This window comes from Orbicella franksi, chromosome 9, assembly GCF_964199315.1.
Source record: "Orbicella franksi chromosome 9, jaOrbFran1.1, whole genome shotgun sequence".
Classification (NCBI taxonomy): Eukaryota; Metazoa; Cnidaria; class Anthozoa; order Scleractinia; family Merulinidae; genus Orbicella; species Orbicella franksi.
This window is the reverse complement of record NC_138153.1, coordinates 29,172,815-29,197,951: the sequence shown is the minus strand read 5'-3', so window position 1 is coordinate 29,197,951 and position 25,137 is coordinate 29,172,815. Positions and strand designations below refer to the sequence as shown.

General features: G+C 39.0%; 2 protein-coding genes across 3 annotated transcripts; one reads left to right on the top strand and one right to left on the bottom strand.

Annotated features, from left to right (window-relative positions):
- Positions 1 to 841: 841 nt before the first annotated feature.
- Positions 842 to 24,552, bottom strand: LOC145497325 (uncharacterized). Of its 2 annotated transcripts, none has more exons than XM_081477149.1 (12): positions 23,370 to 24,552; positions 9,640 to 12,079; positions 7,206 to 7,852; positions 6,467 to 6,554; positions 6,036 to 6,194; positions 5,227 to 5,282; positions 4,963 to 5,068; positions 4,554 to 4,627; positions 4,321 to 4,419; positions 3,336 to 3,455; positions 2,613 to 2,710; positions 842 to 2,153 (listed from the first exon to the last, which is right to left on the bottom strand). In XM_081477149.1, the coding sequence occupies exons 1-12, from the start codon at positions 23,868 to 23,870 to the stop codon at positions 1,937 to 1,939; spliced, it is 4,605 nt and encodes a 1,534-aa protein (XP_081333275.1). In that variant the 5' UTR covers positions 23,871 to 24,552; the 3' UTR covers positions 842 to 1,936. The 2 variants fall into 2 exon arrangements, with proteins under 2 accessions (XP_081333275.1, XP_081333276.1); XM_081477150.1 differs by lacking the exon at positions 23,370 to 24,552 and adding an exon at positions 12,400 to 12,499.
- LOC145497436 (uncharacterized) lies at positions 13,607 to 16,886 on the top strand. Its single transcript, XM_081477240.1, has 3 exons — positions 13,607 to 14,478; positions 14,956 to 15,662; positions 16,476 to 16,886. Exons 1-3 carry the CDS (start codon positions 14,085 to 14,087, stop codon positions 16,884 to 16,886), a joined length of 1,512 nt encoding a protein of 503 aa, XP_081333366.1. The 5' UTR covers positions 13,607 to 14,084.
- Positions 24,553 to 25,137: the final 585 nt, after the last annotated feature.

Here is a 25,137-nt window from a genome sequence, read left to right as displayed (position 1 = left end):
ACGCCACAAAAACAAGTAAGTTAACGAGTAGAACAGTGGCTGTGCCCGTGCGTTATTAATCTGCCGTCCTCTGTAAAACAACGTGAAATGACTAAGTTCTGCGTATTTCGGGGAACGTGAATGACAGTGGCTAATTTTTCGTATTTTCATTGGAATTGTACACCGGCATTACATATTAATCTTGAGCAAGTAGGCCCACTGAACAGATCAAGGCATCTGCGAAATTCGAAGAATTTAAAGTATTTTTTTTACAAGACGTCGTCTTTGGGGTCGCCGTCGTTGTTGCTCTAGCTCCCGAGCAGGGAGTTTTAGCAAACCACGAGAGAGACGGCGACGAGAGTCTCACCAAACAAAACGTGCGTTATAATTCTTGGTACATTTCTTAGCCGTCCTTTCCAAAACAACAACGTGAAATGACTAACTTCTACGTATTTTGGAAAACGCGAACCGCAATGGCTAATTTTTCGTATCTTTTTTTGGAATTGAACGCTGTCATTGCATATTTAGCCTGAACAGGGTTTTAGACCGATAGGCGTACTGAACACATTTACACAGTTGCAACATTCGAAGGTAAAAATTAATTCTATTTTACAAGGCGTCGTCCCCTCCATCGCCGTCGTCGTTGCTAAAATTCCCTACAACGCACAGAGTGGGCTTCAACCAGAAGTCTTGCAAGTGGTATGGACAATGATTATATAACTAGGGATGGGTGGTTGTGGCTATAGCCAGGAGGGTCTAACTATAACCAGGGGCTTATAGTCGAAAGGGACGGTGGACCTTTACCCAGGGGGGGGGGGGGGGGGTTAACTGAAGTTTTCAGACAAGAAAGGAACTGCACAGATAATTCTTCACATCATAACTTTATTTAGACACCATCTATTTCTACCTAAAAATTAATCATCAATTAATATATTTATCTGTGTCTTGCAAATTCAATATGATCCTTGTTCTGTAAGCACACCATTTTATTCCTCTACATTTCCATTTCTTGACCAAAATTTTTACAACTCATAATTCACGTGGACAGCAATATTGTGTGGTAGCACTCTGCTTAAATTACAATTCCAATTACAAAAATAATCTTCTTATAAAGAAAAGCATTAGCAAAATAAAATTTTAATTAACTTACTTAAAGCAACACTGTATGAATATTGCATAATGACTAGTGGCAACAGAGATGGAATAATTACTGTCTAGGGATCTCTGAAATAATTTGCACTGCTTTGTATATTATATTGATGAGTTGGGTAAAGAATATTGGGGAACTGAAACTGGCTAGTCACTCCTATTCTTGTACAATTAATTGAAAATTTCCTTGCATTTGTGTTACTAATGAAATGCTTGAATTCTTTCATTTAATGTGTTATGTATATTGCTTCATTTCTCATTACCTCATAAAACTTTTATTTGCTGATAATTTAATAATTGATTTAGAACAAACCCGCAAATTTTTACTATTTTACCAGGCTATTGTTATTAGTAGGGTAAAATTATTTAAAACCCATCTTAGTTTTACGTTACGAATCTAAGCTAACTACAACATGTTATAAAATCACTTATAATCTCCAAAAGATGTACAAAGGTCTTCCCATTTGCAAGAGAAAGATTGAATGAGTGTTTGAAATAGTCGCCTGGGAAAACATTTCCCACTGCACAAGTGATTATCGATTCCGAAAATTATGCTCAAAAAAAGCGTATTGACGATTTGACGTTAAGTCTAAGTCATTTCTCTTGATAAATACCTTTAATTGGTTTTCATTTGGTTAACATTTTTGTGCATGGGCAAGAACCAGACACCTTAGTTGCAGGGTATTTTGGCTTGAACATCAAGAACGTCTTCTCATTTGGTCCTTTGTGTTCAGACTTGCCCAATCAAATTGATTCTATACAGCAGGGAAGACATTTTAAGGATATTTAAATGCAGGATTGAGTACCCTCATTCATCTATAGCTTCAACATCGGGGTAGTTAGCCGAGAGGCGATAGCTGTTTCGTTTTGCCGTTGGGCCACCCTCGTCAGTTGGAGTACCAGGTGGACTTGTACTGTTCACCAGACGCCACTGTAGTTCTTCATTTTCCAAGGAAAGTCTCTTGCTCTTTGCAGATTCTCTTTCTAAGCTGTTCCTTAATGTGTCTCGCTCAACAGAAAGTTGCCTGAAATTAAGTAGAAAAAAAAATCAAAACTTTGTAAAGGTCAGTTTATAGGGTAACATTTGTCAGCAGCAGAAGGCAGAACTAAATTTTTATTGGATTCTTACAAAATATGGTATCAATAAATCAACTTGATTCAACTGATAGATTTTTTTTTAACATTTTCATCACAAAGGTGTGTTTAAGACCTGAAGAGATGTAAGCAGCAGGAGGTAGATTCATCACTAAGTCACCTTCATGATTCTCAGATCCATTTTAATCTTACTCACAACAACAGATTTTTTGGGGGGGTGGGGGGCGGGGGCAGGGCTAGGGTAGGGAAGAGGAGGGAATCACAATGCTAGATGTTTTGATGGGAGCACATGTTGCCGGGAATCAGAAATAAAACATGTTTATACATAAATGTAAATAAAATCTAACTAAACTTTTATCACAAAAATTATACTCCAAGGTTGTGCACACCTCTCAAACCTGGACTTTGACTCCACTACAAATGATAATGATTCATTTTCTTGCTGCAATTTCTTTGTCTGCGCTATGACATCTTCAAGCTTCTCCAGCTGTATAAAAAGTACACAAAAATAAATTGATGATAACTTAGCAACTTATTAACCAACATAATAATATGCTCAGATTTGAAAGATATTCATTAACAGTCTGTAAAATTAATGGGCTTGTTTCTTGGTTCACTTTTTTTTTAAGGAACAGCTTATCCTCAACTTGAATACATTTTTCAGAGCTGTAAGTACAGTTCTAAGCTAAAATTTTGGACAGCTGGATTGAGTAAAGTTAATAGATAATCTCTGGAAGATGGAAGAGAAAATTCTACAACTTATCTTTTGAGTATTCCAAGACTTTTCCTGGACACTCTATCTAAACCAATAGTTTTTGTTTTCTAATAAACTAAGGTTTAAAGGAATACTTATGAGCCAAAAATTTAAGTATAAACTAAAGGTCTAACTTCTACATCCTCGGCCAAGCACTGAAAAGGTTGCAAAAATGGAGCCCAATTTGCACCACCATTGCCAGATGAAAATATAAGTGACCTACCAGATTTAAAAAAAAAAAAACTTTCCAGACTGCTTATTCAACCAATCCGTTTGTGTGATTTGGTTAATCTGGACATTGAGCAGGGAAATAACAATATGATTGATAACTATTATTAAAAGGAACACAGATTTTTACCTCCAGATGCTTTTCCAACTTTTCCTTCCTCAGCTGTTTAATTTCCTCATTCTTCATCTCCAGCACGGCTTTTATGCTCTCAAGTTCTGCTGGTAATGACTCATACTTTTTGACGGCCTCCTAAAATGATCACAGTTGAACAAACCAGAGCCTGTTGATGACTAACAACTCAAAATATAATTAAGAAAGACAATGTTTTCTACACTTGCAGTGCTATACAATAATTATTGTTGAAACAACTAACTGGAACAACTTTGTTGAAACACTGACAGAGTCCTAAATTCTTATCATTCAAAAATAATAAAAAATAAGACAAATGTTTGTGAGTACTCCAAACTTTGCCACACCAAAAAAGAGCAAGTTGATTTGCAACCTAACAATGACAACTGAACTCCAGACAATATTTTGTTCTCGACTGGAACTTGTCCTCTTAACTGTTGATACAAAACTTGAGTAAGGATTATTTTTTAATAACAAAATCATTATTTAGTAGAATTCTACTAGGATACTAGTACAAATGCTACGATCTGATTGGCTGAGGTACTCACAGACTATCAGTCATTAGAGTGCAGTAGCTGTTGATTGTCTACAAAATGGCCATGTTTTTTTGTTTTCCCGAAGTTATAGAGGAACATTTAGATGCAAATGGATAATTAAATTCCTGAGAAGATTAAAAGACAGTTATTAACAGTGTTTTGACTTTAAAAACTTGAAATTATTGAAAAAATGAGTGCATGCTCGTAAACAACTGCAAATTTCCAATGACAATTCAGTCCGTTCGATTTTGCCAATGCGTGAAGGTTAATATTTATGTACAAAAATAATTGGAAACCAGAATTTGCGTTTATTTCAGTTAGAATTCTACTAAAACAATTAGATTATTCGCTCTCGATTTCTATGAGTCAATAGTTGATTCGGCCTTTGGCCTCATCAACTATCACCTCATAGAAATCTCAAGCTCATAATCTAATTGTTAAATAGCAACCTGAATTCTGGTCTCAATGTCCCTTTGATTGTCATCCTGAAGTTGCAGAAGCCTGTTACTCAAAGAGCCATGCTCATTCACTAGTTTGTCATATTTTTCCTGAAAACAAGGAAGGAGAAAAAGAAAAAAAAGGTGACAAACATCATCATCACATTTACAAACAAATTTTTCTGCCTTCATTAACTAACAGGACAATTACCAAATGACACTCTGAACAGTGCAAGCAGTCCTACCTTGAAGTCTGACTGCTGTTCTTCATAGTCAGCCTTGATGGTTTCAATCTCCACTTGGTGTTCTTCAACAAGTTCTACAAATCAAAAATAGTGTGTTCACTTCTTGCACTTTGTGATGGCCTAGTTCCTAATCAAGTTACTTGGGCTGAAATACTCTGAGACTCAAGTTAAGTTTGACTCTGATTCCCAGGGAGAGGGGGACTCTTATATCAAAAGGGCTCCTAAAAGGTACGACAAACACCCACGTCCATTTTTTATGGGAGCACCTCCCACCCCCACCCGGGGCTGATTCCCACTTTTGAGATTAGGCCAAAATTACGCTAAACACTGTAATAAGGACACCATAGGAAAAAAGAAAGTGTCTGTGTTACATTGATAGACTGTGACAGCTAACGAGCAATCAGCTTACCATCAATTGCACTAGTATGTTTGCTGTCTAATTCTGCAATTTCATCTCTGTGTTCTTCTTTCAAAGATGCCATAAGATCACCATGAGCCTTCTTCATCTCAGACAACTGATTAAAACAAACAAGAGATGGCCGCTATGACTGAGGCAGTGAGACTCACATCAAAAGTCTAGTTAAAATTAATCATTATTGTCCTGGTCTCATTTGCCAGGACCTTGTAAAGTGAATTACCAAACCAAAACACAAATGATCTACAGGCCTTGTACCTCTTTTTCCTGTTGTTGTCTCATTTCATGAACTTGTGATCTGTGTGTCTCAAGGGCTGAAATAATTTAGGAAATGCAAAATTAATTACAATAGAAATTGATGGCTTGGAGGCTAGATTATTTTGTTAAACTTAAGGTAAGAAGGCAAATAAGTAGGTAGGGAAATAGGTAGGTAGGCAGGTATGCAGGGAGTCAGGTAGACAAGAGGGTAAGTTTGTAGCTGGGTAGATACATAGGTAAGTAGAGGTACGCAGGCAGGCAGGTAGATGGATAGGTAGGTACTCATAAGGGTAGGTAGGTAGATTAAGTTGTGTAGGCAGGTAGGTTAAGTCTATATCCTAAGAAGCCACACTTTCTTGGGGTATCTCCATATCCAGTAGATGAGATGCTACACCATAGTGCCCCTTAGGTTACTCCATGGCACTATTTTGTCAGTACCAAGACTACCCCTGGGTGGACCAACAAACTCTGAGAGGAAAGTGTCTTGCCCATGAACACAACTCAGTTACCCTGGCCATACACAGTCAATTTTAGACTAGTCGATATCGACTCTCAACACACTAAGCTGGACAGATGCTAAATCAATTTTCAGTGATAAATCAGGGGTTTCATATTTAAGGGCCAGGCACCTACTAGCAAATTGACCAGCTGAGAAAATGATTTTGCCCACTTGGTTTGACCATCTAAAGGAAAGTTTTCCTTATAAAGAAGTTCAGCTGAAAAAGTTTTGCCCACTTGTGTGAACCAGTAGCCCTCCTGTTGACAACATTAATGAAACCCCTGGATAAATAATTATTAAATTACTCTACCTAATGTAATTTCTCCTTGGTGTTTTCTCTTTAGTTCTGAACTTGTCTGTTCCAGGACATTTTCATAGTCAGCCTTCAAGGTTTCTATGGCAACAGCATGTTCACTGCTCTGATACATCATTTCTTCTTGCAATTTAACACTGTTTGCTTCCTCTTCAACTGTATCAAAGAGAATATGAACAGCAAGTTAATATGAGTCTCCCTGTGGGTATTTCCAAAGAAATTGAAGATGTAATGATTACTGCTGAAAAAACTAAGATCTTAAGATCGAAGTGAAGATTTGAAAATTTGGGTAATAAGATGGAATATTGACCAATATTAAGATATAAAGTGAAAATTTTAGTTTGCTTTTCACAAATTTATACAGTCATTTATGCTCTGAGATTGGCTGTGAATTATCAGAGCAAGCAGCAGAGGTTTTTCTAACTTACCAAGTTTCTCCTGAATTACTTTCATCTCCTGTAAAGTTGATTCTATTTTTCTTTGTAGTTGGTTGTTGTATTTTTTACTCAACAGCAACTGTAGATTTTAAAAAAAAATCAAGAATGGTTCAGGCTGGGAGTTTCTAAGACTGTTCAATCGAAACACATATTTTTGCAATTATTTAATTAAATTTATTGAGACAATATGTCATTCTATTACAGTGACAAAACCTAATGATAAGTAATCCAGTCTGACAAGGGCACTGGGCTAAAACAAAGGAAGAGCAGTGTGGCAAATACTAGCAAGTAAGTAGGAAAGTACTCTGTAAAAGAATGCATGTCAATTTGAAATTTCCTTTAAGAGCTGGATAGAGCCACTTCAAAGTGATCTGAATGCTAATATGTTGGTATTGCATTTAAGCAGCTGACAGTTGGTGCCAAAGGTTAACATAATTTGTAAGATCAAAGCCTCTGACTCTACCACTTAAAATACTGGAAATAGTGACAAAAATGATAATGATGATGACCATAAGGAGAATAATCAAATTGATGACCACTATAGATACTTCTCTAATATGACACCTCTCTGGACAGTAGAAAGGTCCAGGCAAAATACCCAGTTCTCTCTCTGTTCTTAGTGATACAAAGTGATAATAGTAACATCCATCACACAAAGTTCCAAACTTGAAAAAACATTCTGACAACAAAAACTGCAATGACATTAAGACTTCATGAGTAGCATTCTTACCCTATGAACAACTGCTAGAATCATGACAGACGCTGCCACAAAATCCACATTGTTATCATCAATTTGATTCTGCAGCTGCCAGCAAAGTTCCGTTCTCTGCTTTATTAGATCATGAAGATTTTGGCCTTTCTCCTTTAAATCTTTGATAGCTTTCAAATTACTATCATCCTCAACCTGAATGCCAACAGAATGCTGGCTCAGGTATGGTGTTTCATTCAAAATATCTGGTGGCATTATCCTGCAAGGTACATCGAAAGGAGAACCAGCTACCATTGATTTAGCGGCATCAATTTCATCTGAATCAAAAGGAATGTCACCATTAAGTGATGGATTGTCTTGTTGAAAATATCTGTTTGAGAAACCTATAGCATCATGGTTTACAGGCTCAGAGCGTGCTGACACAACTTCTGCTTCAGAATCAAGCAGATCGTCAAGTAGATCTTGGTCTTTGGTACTGCTAGTTACCGATATACTGTCACTAGCATTGCTAGGCTGTGCCGAGACCTTTCTTGGTAGTTTAGAGGTTCCCTGCTTTTGACTTGATGGAGTTTGTTTTGGAGTTTGTTTCACTGTTTGCGATGGCTTTTTGTTAGAAGAAACTGATGAAGGTTGATTGTTGGCTTCTTTTGAAGGTATTCCCACTTTTGCTGTGAAGCAAAATAAGTTTGTAAGTAAAAGGAATACTATTAATCATACTCAAAATCTACAATGTATTTGCTTTTTATCACACTGATTCCCTGTATGTCCAAAAAGCAAACTTTCCTATCACAATTCATGGACACTTTTGCATACAAAAACAAACTAAACCAAGTACAAACATCTTGCAAACATATCACGCTTACTTGCCTTGTAAGTGAATCTGCACACAACAAAGAATATGGTTCAACAGACATATTTTAGGCATACATGTAAATATGGGCTTTGATTGTTGTATATAATATCATGTCAGCAGCAAAATTCTGTCTAGTATGACTAATATTATTTTTACTGATCAGACAAAGAGAATACAGTGTTAAGTATTTTATGGCTTTTGGGACAAAAGGTTTGGCGCACAGTAATAATAATCATCAATATTATTATGGCAAACGAATTATGTCAAGCAGTTGTCAAAGGCTTAGATTAACAGTACATGACAATAGGGGTTGATATAAACGTTAATATTGCTTCTGGGCAGTGAAAAATGTTCACCGCTTGAGAGTACCTCAAAAATATTGATCTATTCAATTAACCAACATACTAATGTGATAACAATTAACTCATCCATCAATGAATGACAGTCTGTCTTTGCATCTCCAGTAGTCTCCATATGTTTACCTGTAACAACATTTGGTTCACTTCTGGTTTTGCTTAATTCTGATTTTTCTTCTCTTCTTTTTCGAAAATACTTAAAAAGAAAACACTCCAATTCTCTCATATCCTTGTTAAATCATTGCCATCTGGATGAGAGAAACTACATGCACAAAATCAAGACAACCTGCTTTCTTGAGAATGAAAGTTCAGATATAAAAATTCCATTCCCATGCAGTAAATATTAATTATGAATGAAATTTTACCACACATAAATTATCCATTGAGACAAAAAGACTGCTTATGGTAATGGTTGGTAAATTAATATGCATTAATAGGATTGATTGTACAAAAATTGACCAATTAGAATACAGAATCTTTTAGAACAAAATTACAACAAATTTCACTGTCATTAAATTAACAATGTATACCAAAATTGTGCATACTTTTATGTAACTGGAGAATGAAACCAAAACTCATTTATCACTCAAAATAGCATAGGGAGTCACATAATTATGAATCATGTGTGGAAAACTTACTGTTCTACATTAAATACAAGTAAAAAATATTGTGGCCTGTTTGGCCAGTTTAAAGCAAGGGATCCACTTATTCCTTCCTTTCGTGGTTGTCTGGCATGGTTTAACAAACTAAAAATAATTTGGATATAAAATAAAATTTACAGTATTTCCTTTGCTTGCTACCAGATCAGAAACTGTGTGTGTCCTAAGTTATTCTAAGAGCCCACTTTACAAAAACCCACATAATAGACACTTTATCATGTCTTTTATTAGACACTGTCCACATTAAACAGATTCCATACCATTACAAATCTAAATATTCAAAGCAATTAAATTATTTTACCAGCCCAACCTCCCACACAAACAGGCACAATTACTTGTTTATTTTACAAAATGTCCAAATTAATTCTTAATTTGGATAGTGTCCAAATTAACAAGTAATTTGGGCAATTCCATGCAGTTATGCAACATAAATAATGGCCTTGCCCAATTTTGGCTGTCCCTGGATACAAATGGAACATTAATTTCTTAACAAATCTACAAAGACTGTTGTTAATTACTGTGAAATTTCTTAAGAGAGCTACAAAGACTGTAGTTGATTACCATGACACAAGAAAATTGCCCATTACCTCTAACAGAACTGCTTGACCTGATCACACGTGATGTTTGTGGCTTGGATCCAGATGCTGGAGCTGATCCCTTTGGGGCTTTAATTGCACCAAGATTTTGGCCACCTACTACCTTCTGCCCGACAGCACTTGTTTCTTTCTCTTTACCTGTCGAGGCCTTTGCAGGAATGGCAGCCGACCTGCTGACCTTGCGTGCCTTTGAATCAGACCGTACCAAACCAGAGTCTCTTTTAACAATAGGGGCTACTGGTGGCCGACTTGCAGCAGAACTATGTCGTCTCTGAATAGAAGCCGTCTCAGATTTCTTCTCTAACTTAAGTAACGTTGGTGGTTTTGAAATCTGTGATGGTGTAGCCATCTTCTTAACAGGAAGGTTTGATGATTTTGCTTTATCTTTTGCAGACTGCTCAGGTATTCCACCACTCACAGGCCATTTACTTATTGAAGGGCGAGGCACAAACGATTTCACATCCGGAAGTGTGCCCAGGGTATGCCGTTTCTGCATTTTAACTTCATTGCTGCCTGCTGTACTGGCTGTAGTTGTTTTTGGAAGCTGTGATTTATTACCAGTTGAGCTGGATGATGACACTCTGCAGTTTTGCTGCTGGCGCATTTGTTCCAGTCTGGATTGTTTCTGCTGTGGTGGTGGTTTTGACACACTGTTATTTCTTATGGGTATTGCTCTAGATTTAGCCCCAGAACTACTCTTCACAGAGCCAGAAATACTTTTTGTTGTAGACGTCTTCTTTCCTTTGCTTTCGCTTGTTCCTGTTGATGACAGTGAAGCCTGTGATCCAGAAAGGCTGTCAGCATAGTTGGAATCTGCGTCAACAGGATGGTCATGGGATTCTGTTGGCAGGGACTTTCCTGCTTTCTTTACAGCACCACCTTGCGGCACACTGTCAACATTTTGTATATCAAGACACCTTTTAGCTGTGTCATCTGATATTGGTTTAACAGGTGTTAACAGTGTAGTAAGTCCATCATCAAACACATCTTCATAATCTCCGCTTCTTCCAAAGGCACCACACTTGTCGATATTGCTGCTACTGCTGTAGCGTCTAAGCGATTGTTTTGGACTTGGTGTCAACCATGGCCAGCTACCTGCGCGTGTCAGGTCAGCTTCTCTTGAACAGGAAGATTTACTCCTTACCACTTCAGTTTTCTGAAATATCTTTTCCAGTGTTTCTGACTGTGAGTGAGAGCATCCTAAAGGTCTATGATGAGTTTCATGAGAATGGATACCTTCTAAATTGTAGTCATCCTCAGCTTCAGGAATAACAGATCGTTCGGTGCGTCCCAGGTCTAAGCATGTCGTAATAGACTCTGAAAAGTGGTCTGCACAATGCAGACTGGGACAGCTACAATGTCGCCCTTGTATGAAAGGGTCTTCTCTGTTGGTGAGATGTGACACACAGGAGATGTCGTCATCATTGCCATTTGAGATGGTCAGCTGTCCTTTTTTGATCATGAGATGGGTGTCCAAGGAAACAGCATGTCCCACTTTGTGCAGAGCAGTTGTGCCTCCACTGGAGGTATTTTGGCTTGTATGAAAACCATCTGGTCTATTTAAGGAATTCACTGATGGGGAATTCTCAGAAAATGTCTGCTGATTCTCTTTACTCAAATTGTTCATCCCTCCCTCTGCAGAACTGAGCACATCTGTTACTTTTGCGGGATTATTATAAAGATCAACTTTTTTGCCGCCTCCACTGGATATCCGTTCTCCCTGGCAAACGTTCTTTTCCAAAGGCGCCATGTCACTGTTCAAACAATACTCGTTTGAATCACACAAGTTTTCTTTGGTAATTTTAGGCAGCGAGCGGCATCGATTTAATCGATTCTGGTCCCAGGTGTTTATTTTCCCGTCCTTTTCCACGTTGTGTAATAATATGTTAAATCCCTTGGCCAATTGTTTAGCTTTAAGAAATAGGTATCTATCTAAGGACACTGAACGATTCCTCTTGGTTAACCTCAGAGACTTGACGTCGCGATGTTTAAAAGCCATGTGGCCGCCTCGGACGATTTCTACGTCGCTCGAAGACATGCTTTGCCCGCTATTTACACCTGTTCTGACCTTTCTCTCGGCTGATTGTGGACTGCAAGGGCTTTCCAGCAAATTTAATCGAGAAAGAGTAATATCATCGGCAGCTTTGACCTTGTGCGAGTGAACAAATATTCCGTGTTTATTCTTACATCGAAAATATCGCACTCCTTTCACAGATCCATCGTTTTTCCCAGAAGCTTCGTCTAATAAGATTCCACACCATTCGCCGTCGGCAAAATGTGTTGTTCCGATGTACTTTAGAATTCCAAGCTGAGGCTTCTTGTTCAAAATACACACGACTCTGTCTCCTTGATTTGGCCGTTTCCTTGAAGGGCTTCCATTTAAACTTCCATCAGGCGGAGAAAAAGATGGCGGAGATAAACAATTGTTGACCTAAATGAGGGAAAAAGAAGAAAAGAGATATTACTATGCGCTTGCTAATGGTTTCAATGAAATGTGACACTCACTGTAAACGCTGAATAAACGTGACTTTCTTGGCAAGTCAACAAAATCGACATATTCGCTATAGCAACGTCGTATTTCTGCGGCAATAATAAGAATGTCGAAGCGTGCAAAAAACAATAAAAATTTCAGTCGAACATATAAATTTACTCGTAAGCAAACATTAAACTACATCTTTATGACAACAACGATTGGTAATCAAAAGAAATAACATTAAAATGTTGACATTTGCGTTGGGTGCTTCGTCTTACCTGTTTCATAAAATTTCTGAGCCAAGATCGAAGGTGCACATATCAATATTAAAACTTTTAACCCTTTTAAGTAGATACAAGGCAAACTGCAATATCTTGGCTACAATTATGCAAGAAATTCTTTGCTACCTGACACTAACCAAAGCTGATGTAAGGTTGCCGGCTTGTATTTCGAGTGAACGAGATGAAGTACCCTGAAACTCAAACACAGGCTAACAGGTCGCACCAATTGATTTTCCACCCGGTCTACTTCCTACCTTTATTTAAACATTTCACACCCACGAAGAATTTTCTATACAACCTGGCTCCTAACAATATTAGCACAGTTACGAAGTTTATCTTAAACAAAAGGGCTTTAAGGAAATCAGTGCGATAATCAATAACAATCCATGCATACTGCACGGTCCGCCGAGCACGTCGAGCAATAACCAACTGGTTCTTAACACGAATCGTGCCGGGATCTTGAGACATGACATAAGTTTTTTAAAAACATGTGTGATAATACTGGTATGTAATAAGCTTAACACGCTTATACACTCAAAGCTTTATACTTGATAAAATTCTACATGAAAAATATCAGTAAGCTTATACGTCTATGATATCGCGGACGAAATCAACACCGTCAATTAGCCAACTGAAACCTTACCTGTTCTTAAATATTTACTTCTCAGGCGATTCGCTTTCGCTTCGTTTGGAGAAACCTCTCCTTGCTACAGTAAGAGAGTTACAATTATCTCGCTGGGGTACCGAAGCACGTAAGACGGCAGAGTCAAAATTTCTGCCCTGGTCAAAATGCCGCAAGTCATCCAGCTAGACACCCCTGAACGAGCACAGATCACGGGTGCTCGTCGGCGACCAATGAAAACCGGGCTATTATTTGAGATCAAAAAGTAGATATTTCTCTAATAAGCATTTGCATGCATGGTTGTCACATTTTTTTGCAATTTCCCATTTCTAAAAGCCTCCGTTCGCAAAGTGCTTTTAGCAAAAATGAATTTAGAATGTCGATTGAAATTTTGATAATAAGGCCGAAAGAAATCCTTCCGATGAAAACACCTCCCCTTCACTGAAAATAAGGTCGTGTCCTCGTGTACCGGTTAACGAAAATTGCGTGACCAAGTACCGGTTAACGAAAATTGCGTTACCAACCAAAACATAGTGTGAAAACTAATTAACAAAAAATTCGGGACACTAGTCGACCGAAAGATAGGGTGGCTTGAGTCATAAAAATGTTTGGATGGCCAGTTTGGTTTATTTGGCCAGTTGGGTCACTTTTGCCATTTAGGCTAGGTGGGCCACCTAGGCCAGCTGGGTCACTTGGGCCATTTGGGTCAGTTGGGTCACTTGTGCCATTTAGGCTAGTTGGGTCACCTGGGCGACTTAGTCCAGTTGGGTCACTTGGGCCATTTGGTATTTAGGCCAGCTGGGTCACTTGGGCCACTTAGGCCAGTTGAGTCATTAGGGCCATTTGGAGCATTTAGGCCATTATTCCCGGTCATTTAGTTTGGGTCACTTGGGCCAGTTGGGACATTAAGGGCCGAACTTTTCCCGCCAGAACACATCCGCTGACCAACGCGCCTGTCTGCATTATTCCCGCCATCGTCCAGCTATATAAACGCTTTAAAACGTACATAGCCACTTTAAACGGTCCTAACCCACTAGTTTTCGATTTTCGTCGGAGCATTATGGACACACAAAGTAATGTCACTTCTACCACAGAACTGGAATCTCAGCTGGGCCAAATTCGACTTTCTATCGACGAAATTGTACCCCAACGTGTTCGTCAATGGCTTTCGGCGTTTGCATGCAGCAATGGCACGACGAGCGAGATGCTGCTTTGTTCTTCCTTGGTGTCTACGAGTTCTTTACTTGGTCATACAACGGTTAAGCTTTTTGGCTCCTACGAGGAGAAGGCAAATCTTCATCTTATCGCTACTGCTCCTTCTGGAACGGGAAAAACACCAGCTTGCCAGAAGGGATGCGTTGAGCCTATCGTGGGTCACGTTGAAGAAAAGATCCAAGCCAGCATTGTCATAGATGAGACATCATCAAGTGGCCTGTTCAACCATTTTCTGGGAGGTTTGTGTTTTAGACACTGTTAACTATTTTTTTTGCGTGTAGTAAGCACCCTAGTATTATAAACATGAAAGGCAATGGAATTTCCCAGTGAAAATTGTGTGACACAGGGTCAACAACAAGATAGCGTGACAAATGAAATGGAAGCCTTAACAAATAAAAGACAATACCAATGAAAAAAATATGAATATTTCACTTATCATATTCACTATAATTTTTAAAAATGTTAAGTTGTTTGTTAGTAATGCAACAGAATTTGTGTACCTAATTGTTAGTCTGTTCTTTACAAGCATTACTAAACATGTGACCTAACTTACTTCCATTTTAGGGTAGGTGGGTAGATTAGGGAATTTTAGTAGTTAGGTTAATTTTTATTCAAATTAACTAACATTCACCTACCAAGCAAGATCTTAGTAAACAATTTGTCAAGTATAACCAAATTGATAATAAAAATTATAACATTGCAATTCATTTTTGTAGCCTCAACTGTGCCAATCCTGTGTGTCGACGAGGCATACTCACTCCTGCAGAGACTGACACATCAAGGAAAGTCAACATCTCAGATGAGTCTCTCAATGGAACGTCTCTGCAAATGCTACGATGGGGATTTCTGGTATGTACTTAAAGGGACAAAAGGCAAGCGAGTTGGAGTTACATCTGCCAAATTAGCCCTCCTCGCTTTTACCACCCCCCAGCAATTCCTTGAGTCAGTATGGCCAAAAATTGTAGCCTCCAAAAATGGCTTGGCAGAGAGAATGCTGTTCTTTTATCAAAGAAGATCAGAAGATCTTGACCTGGAAGCCATGGCAGAAAATTCAGATTCCCTTGATGAGTTTGCTGTGAAATCACTTGGGGATGTCTTCGAAAAGATTTATGTGGAACACAACACGACACCAGCTCTAAAGTATACCCTGACTGCCACTGCCAAGGAACTTTTCTTCAAGTACAGCAAACCAAGTGAAGACGATAGCCAAGGTGCCGGCATTTGTGGAATTATTTCCACAGGTTCAAAGAAATACAAAAACACTTTGCGTGTTGCATTAAACATGCATGTGCTGTACCACCGCCTAACCAAAGCTCTTGATTTAGAGTCAGGTACCACACCAACAGCAATAACTGCAGAGACCATGCAAATGGCAATAACATTCACTGAGACTCTTGAGACCATGAAGGGAATCTCAGAACTGGTGAGATTTTGTAAACAAGAATAGTAATAATGGTTTATAATTTGCATTCTGGTTGGTTTTTTCCATTCCATTGTCGGAAAGGCATGCCACTGTATTCAACAGAATGTTTTTAAACCTGTTTTGGTCTACAAGCTCTTAACTTGGGAGGTTTTTATGTTGGTTAATTTGAAGGCATGTATTATGGCGACAGGGAAATGACTGTATCCTGGACAAGGGTGGGCGTTTAATGCTTCATCCTCCACAGGGTGTTCTATTTTCATAGCAAAAGTGGCTAAATAATGATTGGGAGACCAAGATTGAGCTTCATATAGCTAAAGTGGCCGCTTGAAGGTAGCAAGGGAGATAAGCCAGATTGCTTGTGGTGTTTCCTGTGGGTTACTAATTAAATGTTTACTATTGAGGGGGAGGGTGACTGGGGATGAGGCAGTGCTTTATGTGTAACACCATCACTCATGCTTAGAATGTGAAAATTCCAAACAAGCCTGATTAACCAGGGAGGTACCCAGAAACTTCCACAAATGCCCAATTGAAAAAAGGTATATTATTATTATTGTTATATTGTGGAAATTTCTGATTTGGTAAAGAGAAACCCAAGTACAATGTATATTTTGGGATTCAAATCTATGTTTGCTTTAAAACTTCTGAACAGGTTCAATTTTTTTATTCCGTTTGTTTGTTCAGACAATAGAAAATAAATTGAACAGAATTTAAACCGAAGATGTCCCTTACATGTAATATGCACTCAATATTCAAACACTGCTGATGACTTAACAAGGCTTATTTTAATTTAAGTTGAATACGTTTATTTTACAGTCGTGCCGTCTGCAAAGGTCATCAATGGGACTCAAGGTGGGAGTTCTTAGTGAGGATATACAAAACAGAATTCTGCGTCTACCTGGACCGTTTGTATGTGCACGAAGAGTGGTACGAAGCTACTCCTCGACAAGGAGGCCAAGCAGTAAAGCTGTCCAGGAAGCCATGGCAAGCTTACAGGATACTGGGACTGGTACAGTTCTGACACTTAACAAATTGGTAGTTTTTCTTAAGAAACTTCCAACAGCCGTAAGCCTACACGCTATTGCTGCCTGTGGCCTTACACCCGAAGAATACAGGCTTGCTTTTATAAAAATAGATGACAAGATAACAGCAGACATGCAGGAAACTGTCATGGATGCTCATCCACAAAAGGATGAGATTGAAGCATTCTTGGCAACATCAAAATAGAGTTGCAAACTAGAGGCCTTAATAATGCTGCAATACAACTCTTGTAATAACAATAATATTAACCTGAATATACATGTAATCAACATACTGAGCAATCTCACCTGAAACATATTTTTGTTAATGTTTCCTGACAGTGGAAGATGTATATATCAATAAAACAATTTCAGAATATGATTAATTTTATACATAAGTGTGTTGATATTGATATTTTTTAGCACTAATTGAAACAAAGTAATCGTGGTAGTGAAGGATAGTTTAAGAATATTAATGCTGAAGTTCATTTACTTATTGTATTTTTACAGTTCTTTCATTAATTTATACAAAGATGCAATATATATATTTTTTAAATTTAACACAACAGAGAATAATATATTATTAAGTAATTGAATGAAAATAAAAGTTGTTGTTCACTCAAATTATGGGTAAATTGCAATGTTTACTATTTACAATGTTCATCTAACAATCTGGGTGTTTTGCTAGCTCACTAGGCCATTATACAGTTGTCTGCTTAGTGACCTGACCTTTGAATGGCAGCGAGGCTGCAGGTGACCTTGTTTTGATACAGGCCTTACTACTTTTGTTGTGTAAATCAAGTTGTCTTTATGCTAATTAGTTGGCATCTACAAGAGAAAAGCAGAGAGGTCTGTATCAAAGCAAGGTCACGTCCAGCCTCGCTTGCATTCATGGCCAGGTAGCCAAGCATGCAACTGTAAAATGGCCTATTGCAATAGAAAACCAGATACTTGCAAAACCTCTAAACAGTTAACCTGTATTGCTTTGTAGTGCGATGTATTTACACAGGCACAACAAAACCTTGAACAAAGAAGAAAAAAGTACTCCCACAAAACCGCGACAATGATACCCTGAATCACATGTTACGTAAAACCAATTTTAACAAGGCCTTATTAGTTGGGAAAATACAATATGACAGACATCATGTATTGGTTCATTTGAAGACTCACTGGGTTTGTCCAATTAGAACCAGTTAAGTTCAACTTGCTTTTTGTAAAGGGCTTCAAAACCCTTAGCCACTTTCTTGATGCACTGAAGTTTTCCCTCTATTTGCTTGACTTTCTTTGGTTGCAAGGGACTTCCAACATTACTTAAAATGTTATGAAGTCTGGAATAGTATTCATGCACTTTGGAAGGTTCAATGCTAATACCTTTCAATGTGGCAACATTCACAAGGCAATCTAGTGTAAGAGTTTCCACCTCAGACCACCCTGTGACTGGATTTAAACCTTGTTTGATCAAATAATCTAGACTGGATGTGCTTTCTTTGACCTCTTGCAGTTTTTGCTTTGGTCTGTATCTAGGAACTGTTACGTGTGTGTATGCCTGCTTGGCAGCCTCGGAACTGCCATAAGGGTTCCCACAATCAACACATTTACATCTATAGGAACAACCAGCCATGGTATTGTAGCACTTACACCGGCTCTTGTTTCCATTTGGTACTTGAAGACAGAATTTTCTTCCATCTTTCTTAGCAGAACCACGACCACACGAACAGTGCTCTGGCAGGTGTTCCTTTGGTACAGTGTTGCTAGATGTACTTGTGGAACTTACATGGGGTGGCATGGACTCATTCACATTCTCCAAAGGTACCACACAGTGATATAATTCTGGTTGACCAACACTGTATCCCAGAAGAAGAGCTTTAGTAGCAACACAAGGCAACAACGGGGAAACTGGTACCACTGGCATGTGGTCCAGTGATGTGAAAAAGACAATGTTCAGCCTCAGAATCTGGGATAGACCAATTCCAAGGACATTCCCCAACTCATCTATAAAAAATGGATATATAATATGAAAAAATATGGAAAAAGAAAGAAGTAGTCAAATGTGTCCTAATAAATATTTTAACAACCAAAAAAGATATATTAATGTACTTGAGAACACATTTTCCAGTTTCAAGAAGTTATTATTACTGGAAAGCATTATTCAAATTGACAAGTTTGGTGTATTATTCCAAAACATTCAACTTAGTAAATCCCTACATAGTTACACTCAAGTCATCCTTGCAGTCAGGAGGATGTAAGTTTTCAATGAAAGGATAGAATCTAATGTTAGCACTGATCCGTGTAAAGATGCGATGTGGGATGTGGGATGTGGGATCTGTCCCATTTAAGCAAAACCTTAAAGGATATTTGGTACCACTTAATATAATTTAATAGTTCTTTTGTTCCCATGTTCCTTGCAATATCAGGTCTTATCATATGGCTAGCTTCGTGAGTGGGCAAGATGAATCAAATCCTGCTCTGTGATTGGCTACCCACCATGTCCGCAGGAAAAATTTCCGTGAAAGCCATAGACTAAATCCTTTATTCACCAAGCTTGTGTGGTCAACATGGCAGGATATTGGCCTTGTTCTTTTTTTTTTTTTGCGTGTTTATGGACCTTGACTCTGTCTCAGTCCATAAACACACAGAAAAAAAAACTTGGCCAATATCCAATCATCTTGAACTCACACTTGGTCAATAACCCATACAAATTGGCATGTCCACTTACTTGAAAAGTAACCACACTCTCTGTATTTGTTTACTTCCTCTTCATAATCCTCATTTGGTGACAACAGGGCATGTTTGTACCTTTGGGGATTGCTTAGCATCTCATTGACAACAAGCTCCCGCAATTCTTTCACAATGTTAAGGTCACTACTGTCTGCCAATGAAATTCCAAGAGAGCACAAATGCTTCTGTAGAGTAGATGAAGATGTTGAGATTTCCTTTAGCTGGCTTAGAATGCTGAGAAAAATGCTATCTGCTGGCAAGCCATAGGTCTCTGTGGCAAGCTTCAGGTTGTAACCCAGTAGATTCTTATTTAGCCTTTCAGAATGCTCAGCAACTTTCTCAGTATTGAATGTGGAGTTACTGAACAAAAGTAAGCTGCAGGGCATCAAGTAGAGAAGCTTGAAACTCAACCTGGGATTTGTACAGAGTGACCTTAGCTGATTGCAAAGAACAGACATGTTCACTGCCTGGCAAAAAATGCTGTTTAGCTCGCTGTCAGTGAACCCATCATTGCTTGTGTCATGACAGTCAGCAGTGTTGTTATCGTACATTTCAAGTAAAATACTCTGCATGACTTGAGGGTCATATGCACTGGGTACACTGGCATTTCCAGGATCACTTGATTCTGGGATTATGCCAAACCTTTCAGTTGTTGGTTTAAACCCTTGATCTTCTAGTGCTGCTCTGTAGGATAAGATAGGCCTTACACAGGTTGAGGGTAACTCAGAAGCACTTCTTCTTTCATTCCAGATGTAAAAGAAGGTTGCCAATAATGCCTCAGCCAATTCACAACCAAGTCTTGACCGGGCTATTACAGCCCTCAAGTTTTTGTGCAGATTTTCATTTCTGGTAGAGCCACCACCAACAGGAATACCTGACAAACAGCCTCTTTCGATATGTACCTTCAAATTCACTATTTCATGCATAACATTTGCATTCAAAACAGCCTCCCCAGTGTCATATTTGATATCTTTCCATCTCTGTGTGAGACGTTCAAGGTTACTCATTATGGTTTGTTCATCTGGTGTCTCCATCTCCCTCATTTCACCTTGGTCTGCATCAGCTCTGAATATCATTTTAAAGTCATCTATGAAAGATGAGGACAGGTAGTGCTTTCTGTCCTTTGGCACTTTAGAGGTAACTCTTTGGATGGCATGAAACAAGTCAAGCTTAACTGACAGATTTGGAAAAATCTGCTGTAGTTTGCTGCGAACCTTGCAGCAGTCATCCACAAAAATTGTATCACAAGTAACTTTCTGTTGATCAAATCTACACTTTAAATTCTTCAATATGTCCTCCACCCTACTCATTGCAGTACCCTTTGTTAGTTTGTACGTGAGTACTTGGCCAACTTCATTTAAAACAATATACAGGGAATCGAATTGCGTAGACCATGATCCATCTGGGAGCATGCATCCAATGTTTGCAGCAACTTTGAATGTGTGGTCGGCACTCATCCATTTCGCTGTTTTCTCACTCATGTTTTGCCTAAAAAACTGTTTATTCTCTTTAAAAATGTACAGAAAGCACTGATGAACTGTATCCGTGCTAGGTGTTGGTCTCCACTCTTCAAAAGAAGGGAATTTTGGAAGTTTCTCTTTGTCTAAAGACGGATTTTTCTCTAGATATGTAGTGATATGTCTTGCGTACCTACACTGTCTTTCAGCAAAGTTGTCCAGGTATCTCTGCGCTAAAAACAGTTCAATTTCATTAAATGGCTGTCCGCTTGAAGCCAATGCGAAAATCAAAGAACAGAGCTCGGCTGTAAATCCTAACTTGTGACCAAGATGAAATTTAATATCACCTGGTGGTATGTTCTCTAGTAGTCTGGGGTCATGACCGGCGATTTCGTGTCCTTGAGTGCATCGATACACGCGGCTTACCAATAACATAGGACCATTTACGCAATAAATTTGTCGTGGCATATCTCGGTCACTCTTTCCATCTTTCCACTTACAAGGAGTAAGTATACTCGTCAGATGGCCGTGGTCATAATGAGGACAAGTGAATCCGTTCTTGAAACAATGATGCTGTTCTAACGGGTCCCAAATGATGACTCTGGGATGCAAATAATCGCCAATGTTAGGGGCACTGCTAAAGTCTGGGTTCAAATGCTGCCCTGGCTCAACAATTACAGGTCCATCCACCTTTTCCCCCTGAAGTAAACGATCTTCATAGATTTTCACATTTTGCTGCACACAGCTTAACAATTCTTGAGTGATTTTCATCGCCAAGTGCTATGGAATCACTCCGCCATCTTGGAATTTCTTTTACCTTTAAACGAGGCTTAACCGCGCTCAAAGCGAGGCTTGGGGCGAGGAGTGTCCAGGGCTTTCGCGGATGCAACTAACAAGTCTCGAATGGCCCAAATAATTACCCAGCTACCTGCCGCAAATGACCCAACTGGCCCAAATGACCCAGCTGGCCCAAATGATCCAGTTGTCCCAAATGACCCAACCGGCCCAAATGACCCAGCTGACCCAAATGACCTACTTGCCCCAAATGACCCAACTAGTCCAAATGACCCAGCTGGCCCAGTCGGCGCAGAAATCTATATCCCAGCTGGCCTAACAACCTCAGATGGCCTAAGTGACCCAACTGGCCCATGAACATAATAAAAATTCCCCAACTTGCTATTCCGAAAAAATTATTTTTTTGGAAATTAAATTAAGCCATCTAGTTGTCGCGTTATCTTTTGGTTGACCGGTGTATCTTTTAGTCGACCTTGGTCACGCAATTTTCGTTAACCGGTACACGAGGACACAACCGAAAATAATCCCTTCGAAAAAGCACTTTTGAACAAATGTTAGCGAGGGGTTTACTATTGGAATTATTACAGAGTGTTGAAATTTCCTTTGCTCACATGCTCCTGGTAAAATAGAATAATAACCAGATGGAAAAAATGAGCAAAAGGTTAATTATTGAAGCATTTTACACTGTATTCCTACATAGGATTTACACCGTTAAACTCGTGTATTGATCGGCATTTGAACCTTGGCCCGCCGGCTGCCTTACGAGTCGGAAGCTCAATTTACCAGCCGCTTTTCGCCGGCCGGTTTAAAGTGCCACTAACCCCAAAAATATTTTTCCATTAATAAAATCTACTAGTTTCTGCTAGTTTAGAGCGAGGGTTATCGAGAAAGCTATTTTTTTTGTTCCATCTCGGCCCCAGCAATATCATGCCAGTGTTCCAGGATGAAATTTCCCGGTGAAGATAGGTTATTCTTTATCGGTTTAACTCGGAGTTTATAATCAAAGAAATCACAGTGGGAATAAGGAAAGCTGTAACCGCCTGTTGTCGCTTAGCTAAGTTACGCCAGTCTTTGATCAGTACCCTGCTACGAATGAAATGACAATATGGTTTCATCCGCTGACTTATACTTGAGCCGATGTAAATAGCATAAAAACACAGCTTTGTTGGTACACGAAGTTTTACTATTTATTTTGCGAGCAATAGTACTGCCTGGTGACCTGACCATTGATGTAAATAGACCTAAATAAGGTGACAAAAAATTATGTGTGCGTGCACGCTCGTGTTGATTTTACTGAATACTGTTTCGATCGAGTTGTGATTCATTCGTCACAGCGACTGAATGAATTTCGTCTTGAACTTGAATTTTGCAAACCTTTATATTTATTGATAAAAAGAGGTCATTGGCCAATTTTTCAATTGTTTTATTTCTGTGTGTTCACTCAGCCATGTGCGTGAGAACCTGAAATCGATCATTTGCTGATATAGTGATATAACACCTTTGATTGACCGAGTGTTGTAACGTTTTGAAATTGGCATTAGATTAAATTACTGAAAACTAAGATTCAGAGAGAAGATTAGAATCAGTACAATTAATTGAAACATGACCGACTCTTGTTGATTTGAGAACTTACTTTACCTGATCGAGAAAACTTTTTCAATTACTTTTTTTTAAGTTAAAGTAATTTATGTCCTAAACCTGAATACATTTTAGCAACTTACCTTCCTCTTGCGCAAAGTGGACGGATAACTTTCTCCCCTCTTTCCGGCTGTCCAAAGAGACGATGGCCTTTTGGGAGACTTACCGCTACTTTTTCTTCGCTTCTTCTCTGCAGTAATTGACGGATCGCTCTTACTTCTTTTGTAATCTTGTCCTTCCATGCGCGATGCACCAATTCGCGCCGGGAAAGTATCGCGCCTCTTTAGGCCTCTATCGGCGAGGCGCGCGCTTCTGGGTCGAGAACTTGCCGAGAGTTTTCTTGAAATTCGCGATCCATCAGGGTAACCCTTGGAATATCTAACTTCACCTTCCTCCCTGTCTATCGCAAACCCAACGTCATATTCGTTGTCCCATAATCGCGGCACACCGAAGTGTCTTTTTCTTGCATTATTGCTTGTTTGATTGTTGCACGAAGGGTTTCTCTGAGTAGAAGTTCTGGTGCTATTCCACGAATTTGCTGGAACGGAGTTCTTTCTTAATCCGTGAAACGAAGAAATTGGCATCTTTGTCGGACAAACTTCCAACCGTGGCAATAAGTAAATACTGCTTTCCTCAAAGTTCCACCTCTAATTCTTTTAAACAAGAGATTTTTAAGGGTTTCAACCTTCTAAACGATAAGTTAATTTGTTCGTCTATGGAAATTATTTCATGTTTTCGGACGTTCCATCGAACTGAAGGAAATATTTACTTAAGAAATAAAAGCCGCGGCCCGTAGCCACGGCTGACTTGTTCAGACCCGACTGCGAAGTTTTGTTTTAGAATAGATCCTTTTCAATCCATAATTTGCCTTGTATGAGCACAAGTATCCCGTTGCGTACTTAATGAATTGCCTTTTGAAGCAGTTCACTTCTCAGACTAACCTCAATAGTTCGTTATACAAACCTCAACGATTACCGAAAACTGCGTTGCAGTCAAAAACCAATTGCAACCGGTACCGGAGCGTGAACTGTATGGCACTAGTTTTGAAGACCCGCAGAGTCGTTCAAGATTAAACAGCCTTGTCTGGAAAGCGAAGGCTCAGTCAAGAATTGTTTCGTTTTTCTTTGACTTGAAAAGGCGTCCGTAATAATTAGACGTGATGAAGCAGAACTAAGGGTTTGTACCTTTTACCTGGTGGTCGTCTCTTGCAGAGAGCAACTTTTGTCACCAAACTGCGCATGCATAAGATAGTACATGTCCTACAGGGGTAAACAACTCTGCTTAGAGGCTATTGTTTGCCAAGGAGATTTCAAACAAAAATAGCCTTCTTCTAAGTAAACGACGTTGATATGAAAAGTGTCCGCCATACGACCCCTCAAATACACCCACTTGCCTCATTTCACAGTCAAAGTTGGAGTAGAGTCCAATAAAACCAGTGACATGCCGGTTAAATTGGCTTCACACTTTGTCTTGTTTTGACTTTTATGTCAAATGACGTAACTCGGCCTGTACTTTGCATTTAAGTGTCTCCGGTATGGAAAATCAATTTGGTTAATGCTTTATGTAAATAGATACGCAGTAATTTATTTACCGAACTAGATTTGCGACGCCAAGTTTTCTATTTCTCATTAGCAACTAGTAATTTGTCGCTCAATTCACCAAGAAGGACGTCTTTTAGGTGCTGTACTGCTGTTTGATGGATCATGAAAAAAAATGGTAGCAAAGAGAACTTAAATAGAGATTTGGAAGGGAGGGGAGGGGAGGAACAAAAATCCCACCCTACCACCCAAACTTAGACTCCCCTAAACCGTCTTAGGGGTAAAAGGACTAAAAACGAAAAAGCCAGGGACA

Bases quoted from the DNA above. Each gene is read 5' to 3' on its own strand.
- LOC145497436 (XM_081477240.1), top strand. From the start codon at position 14,085: ATGGACACACAAAGTAATGTCACTTCTACCACAGAACTGGAATCTCAG. The intron at 14,479-14,955 runs GTTTGTGTTTTA...TCATTTTTGTAG, and splicing joins GTTCAACCATTTTCTGGGAG to CCTCAACTGTGCCAATCCTG. The intron at 15,663-16,475 runs GTGAGATTTTGT...TTTATTTTACAG, and splicing joins TGAAGGGAATCTCAGAACTG to TCGTGCCGTCTGCAAAGGTC.
- LOC145497325 (XM_081477149.1), bottom strand. From the start codon at position 23,870: ATGCCAATTTCTTCGTTTCACGGATTAAGAAAGAACTCCGTTCCAGCA. The intron at 5,283-6,035 runs GTAGAGTAATTT...AAATTATTTCAG, and splicing joins CCAAGGAGAAATTACATTAG to CCCTTGAGACACACAGATCA. The intron at 4,628-4,962 runs GTAAGCTGATTG...TTTGATTTGTAG, and splicing joins ACATACTAGTGCAATTGATG to AACTTGTTGAAGAACACCAA.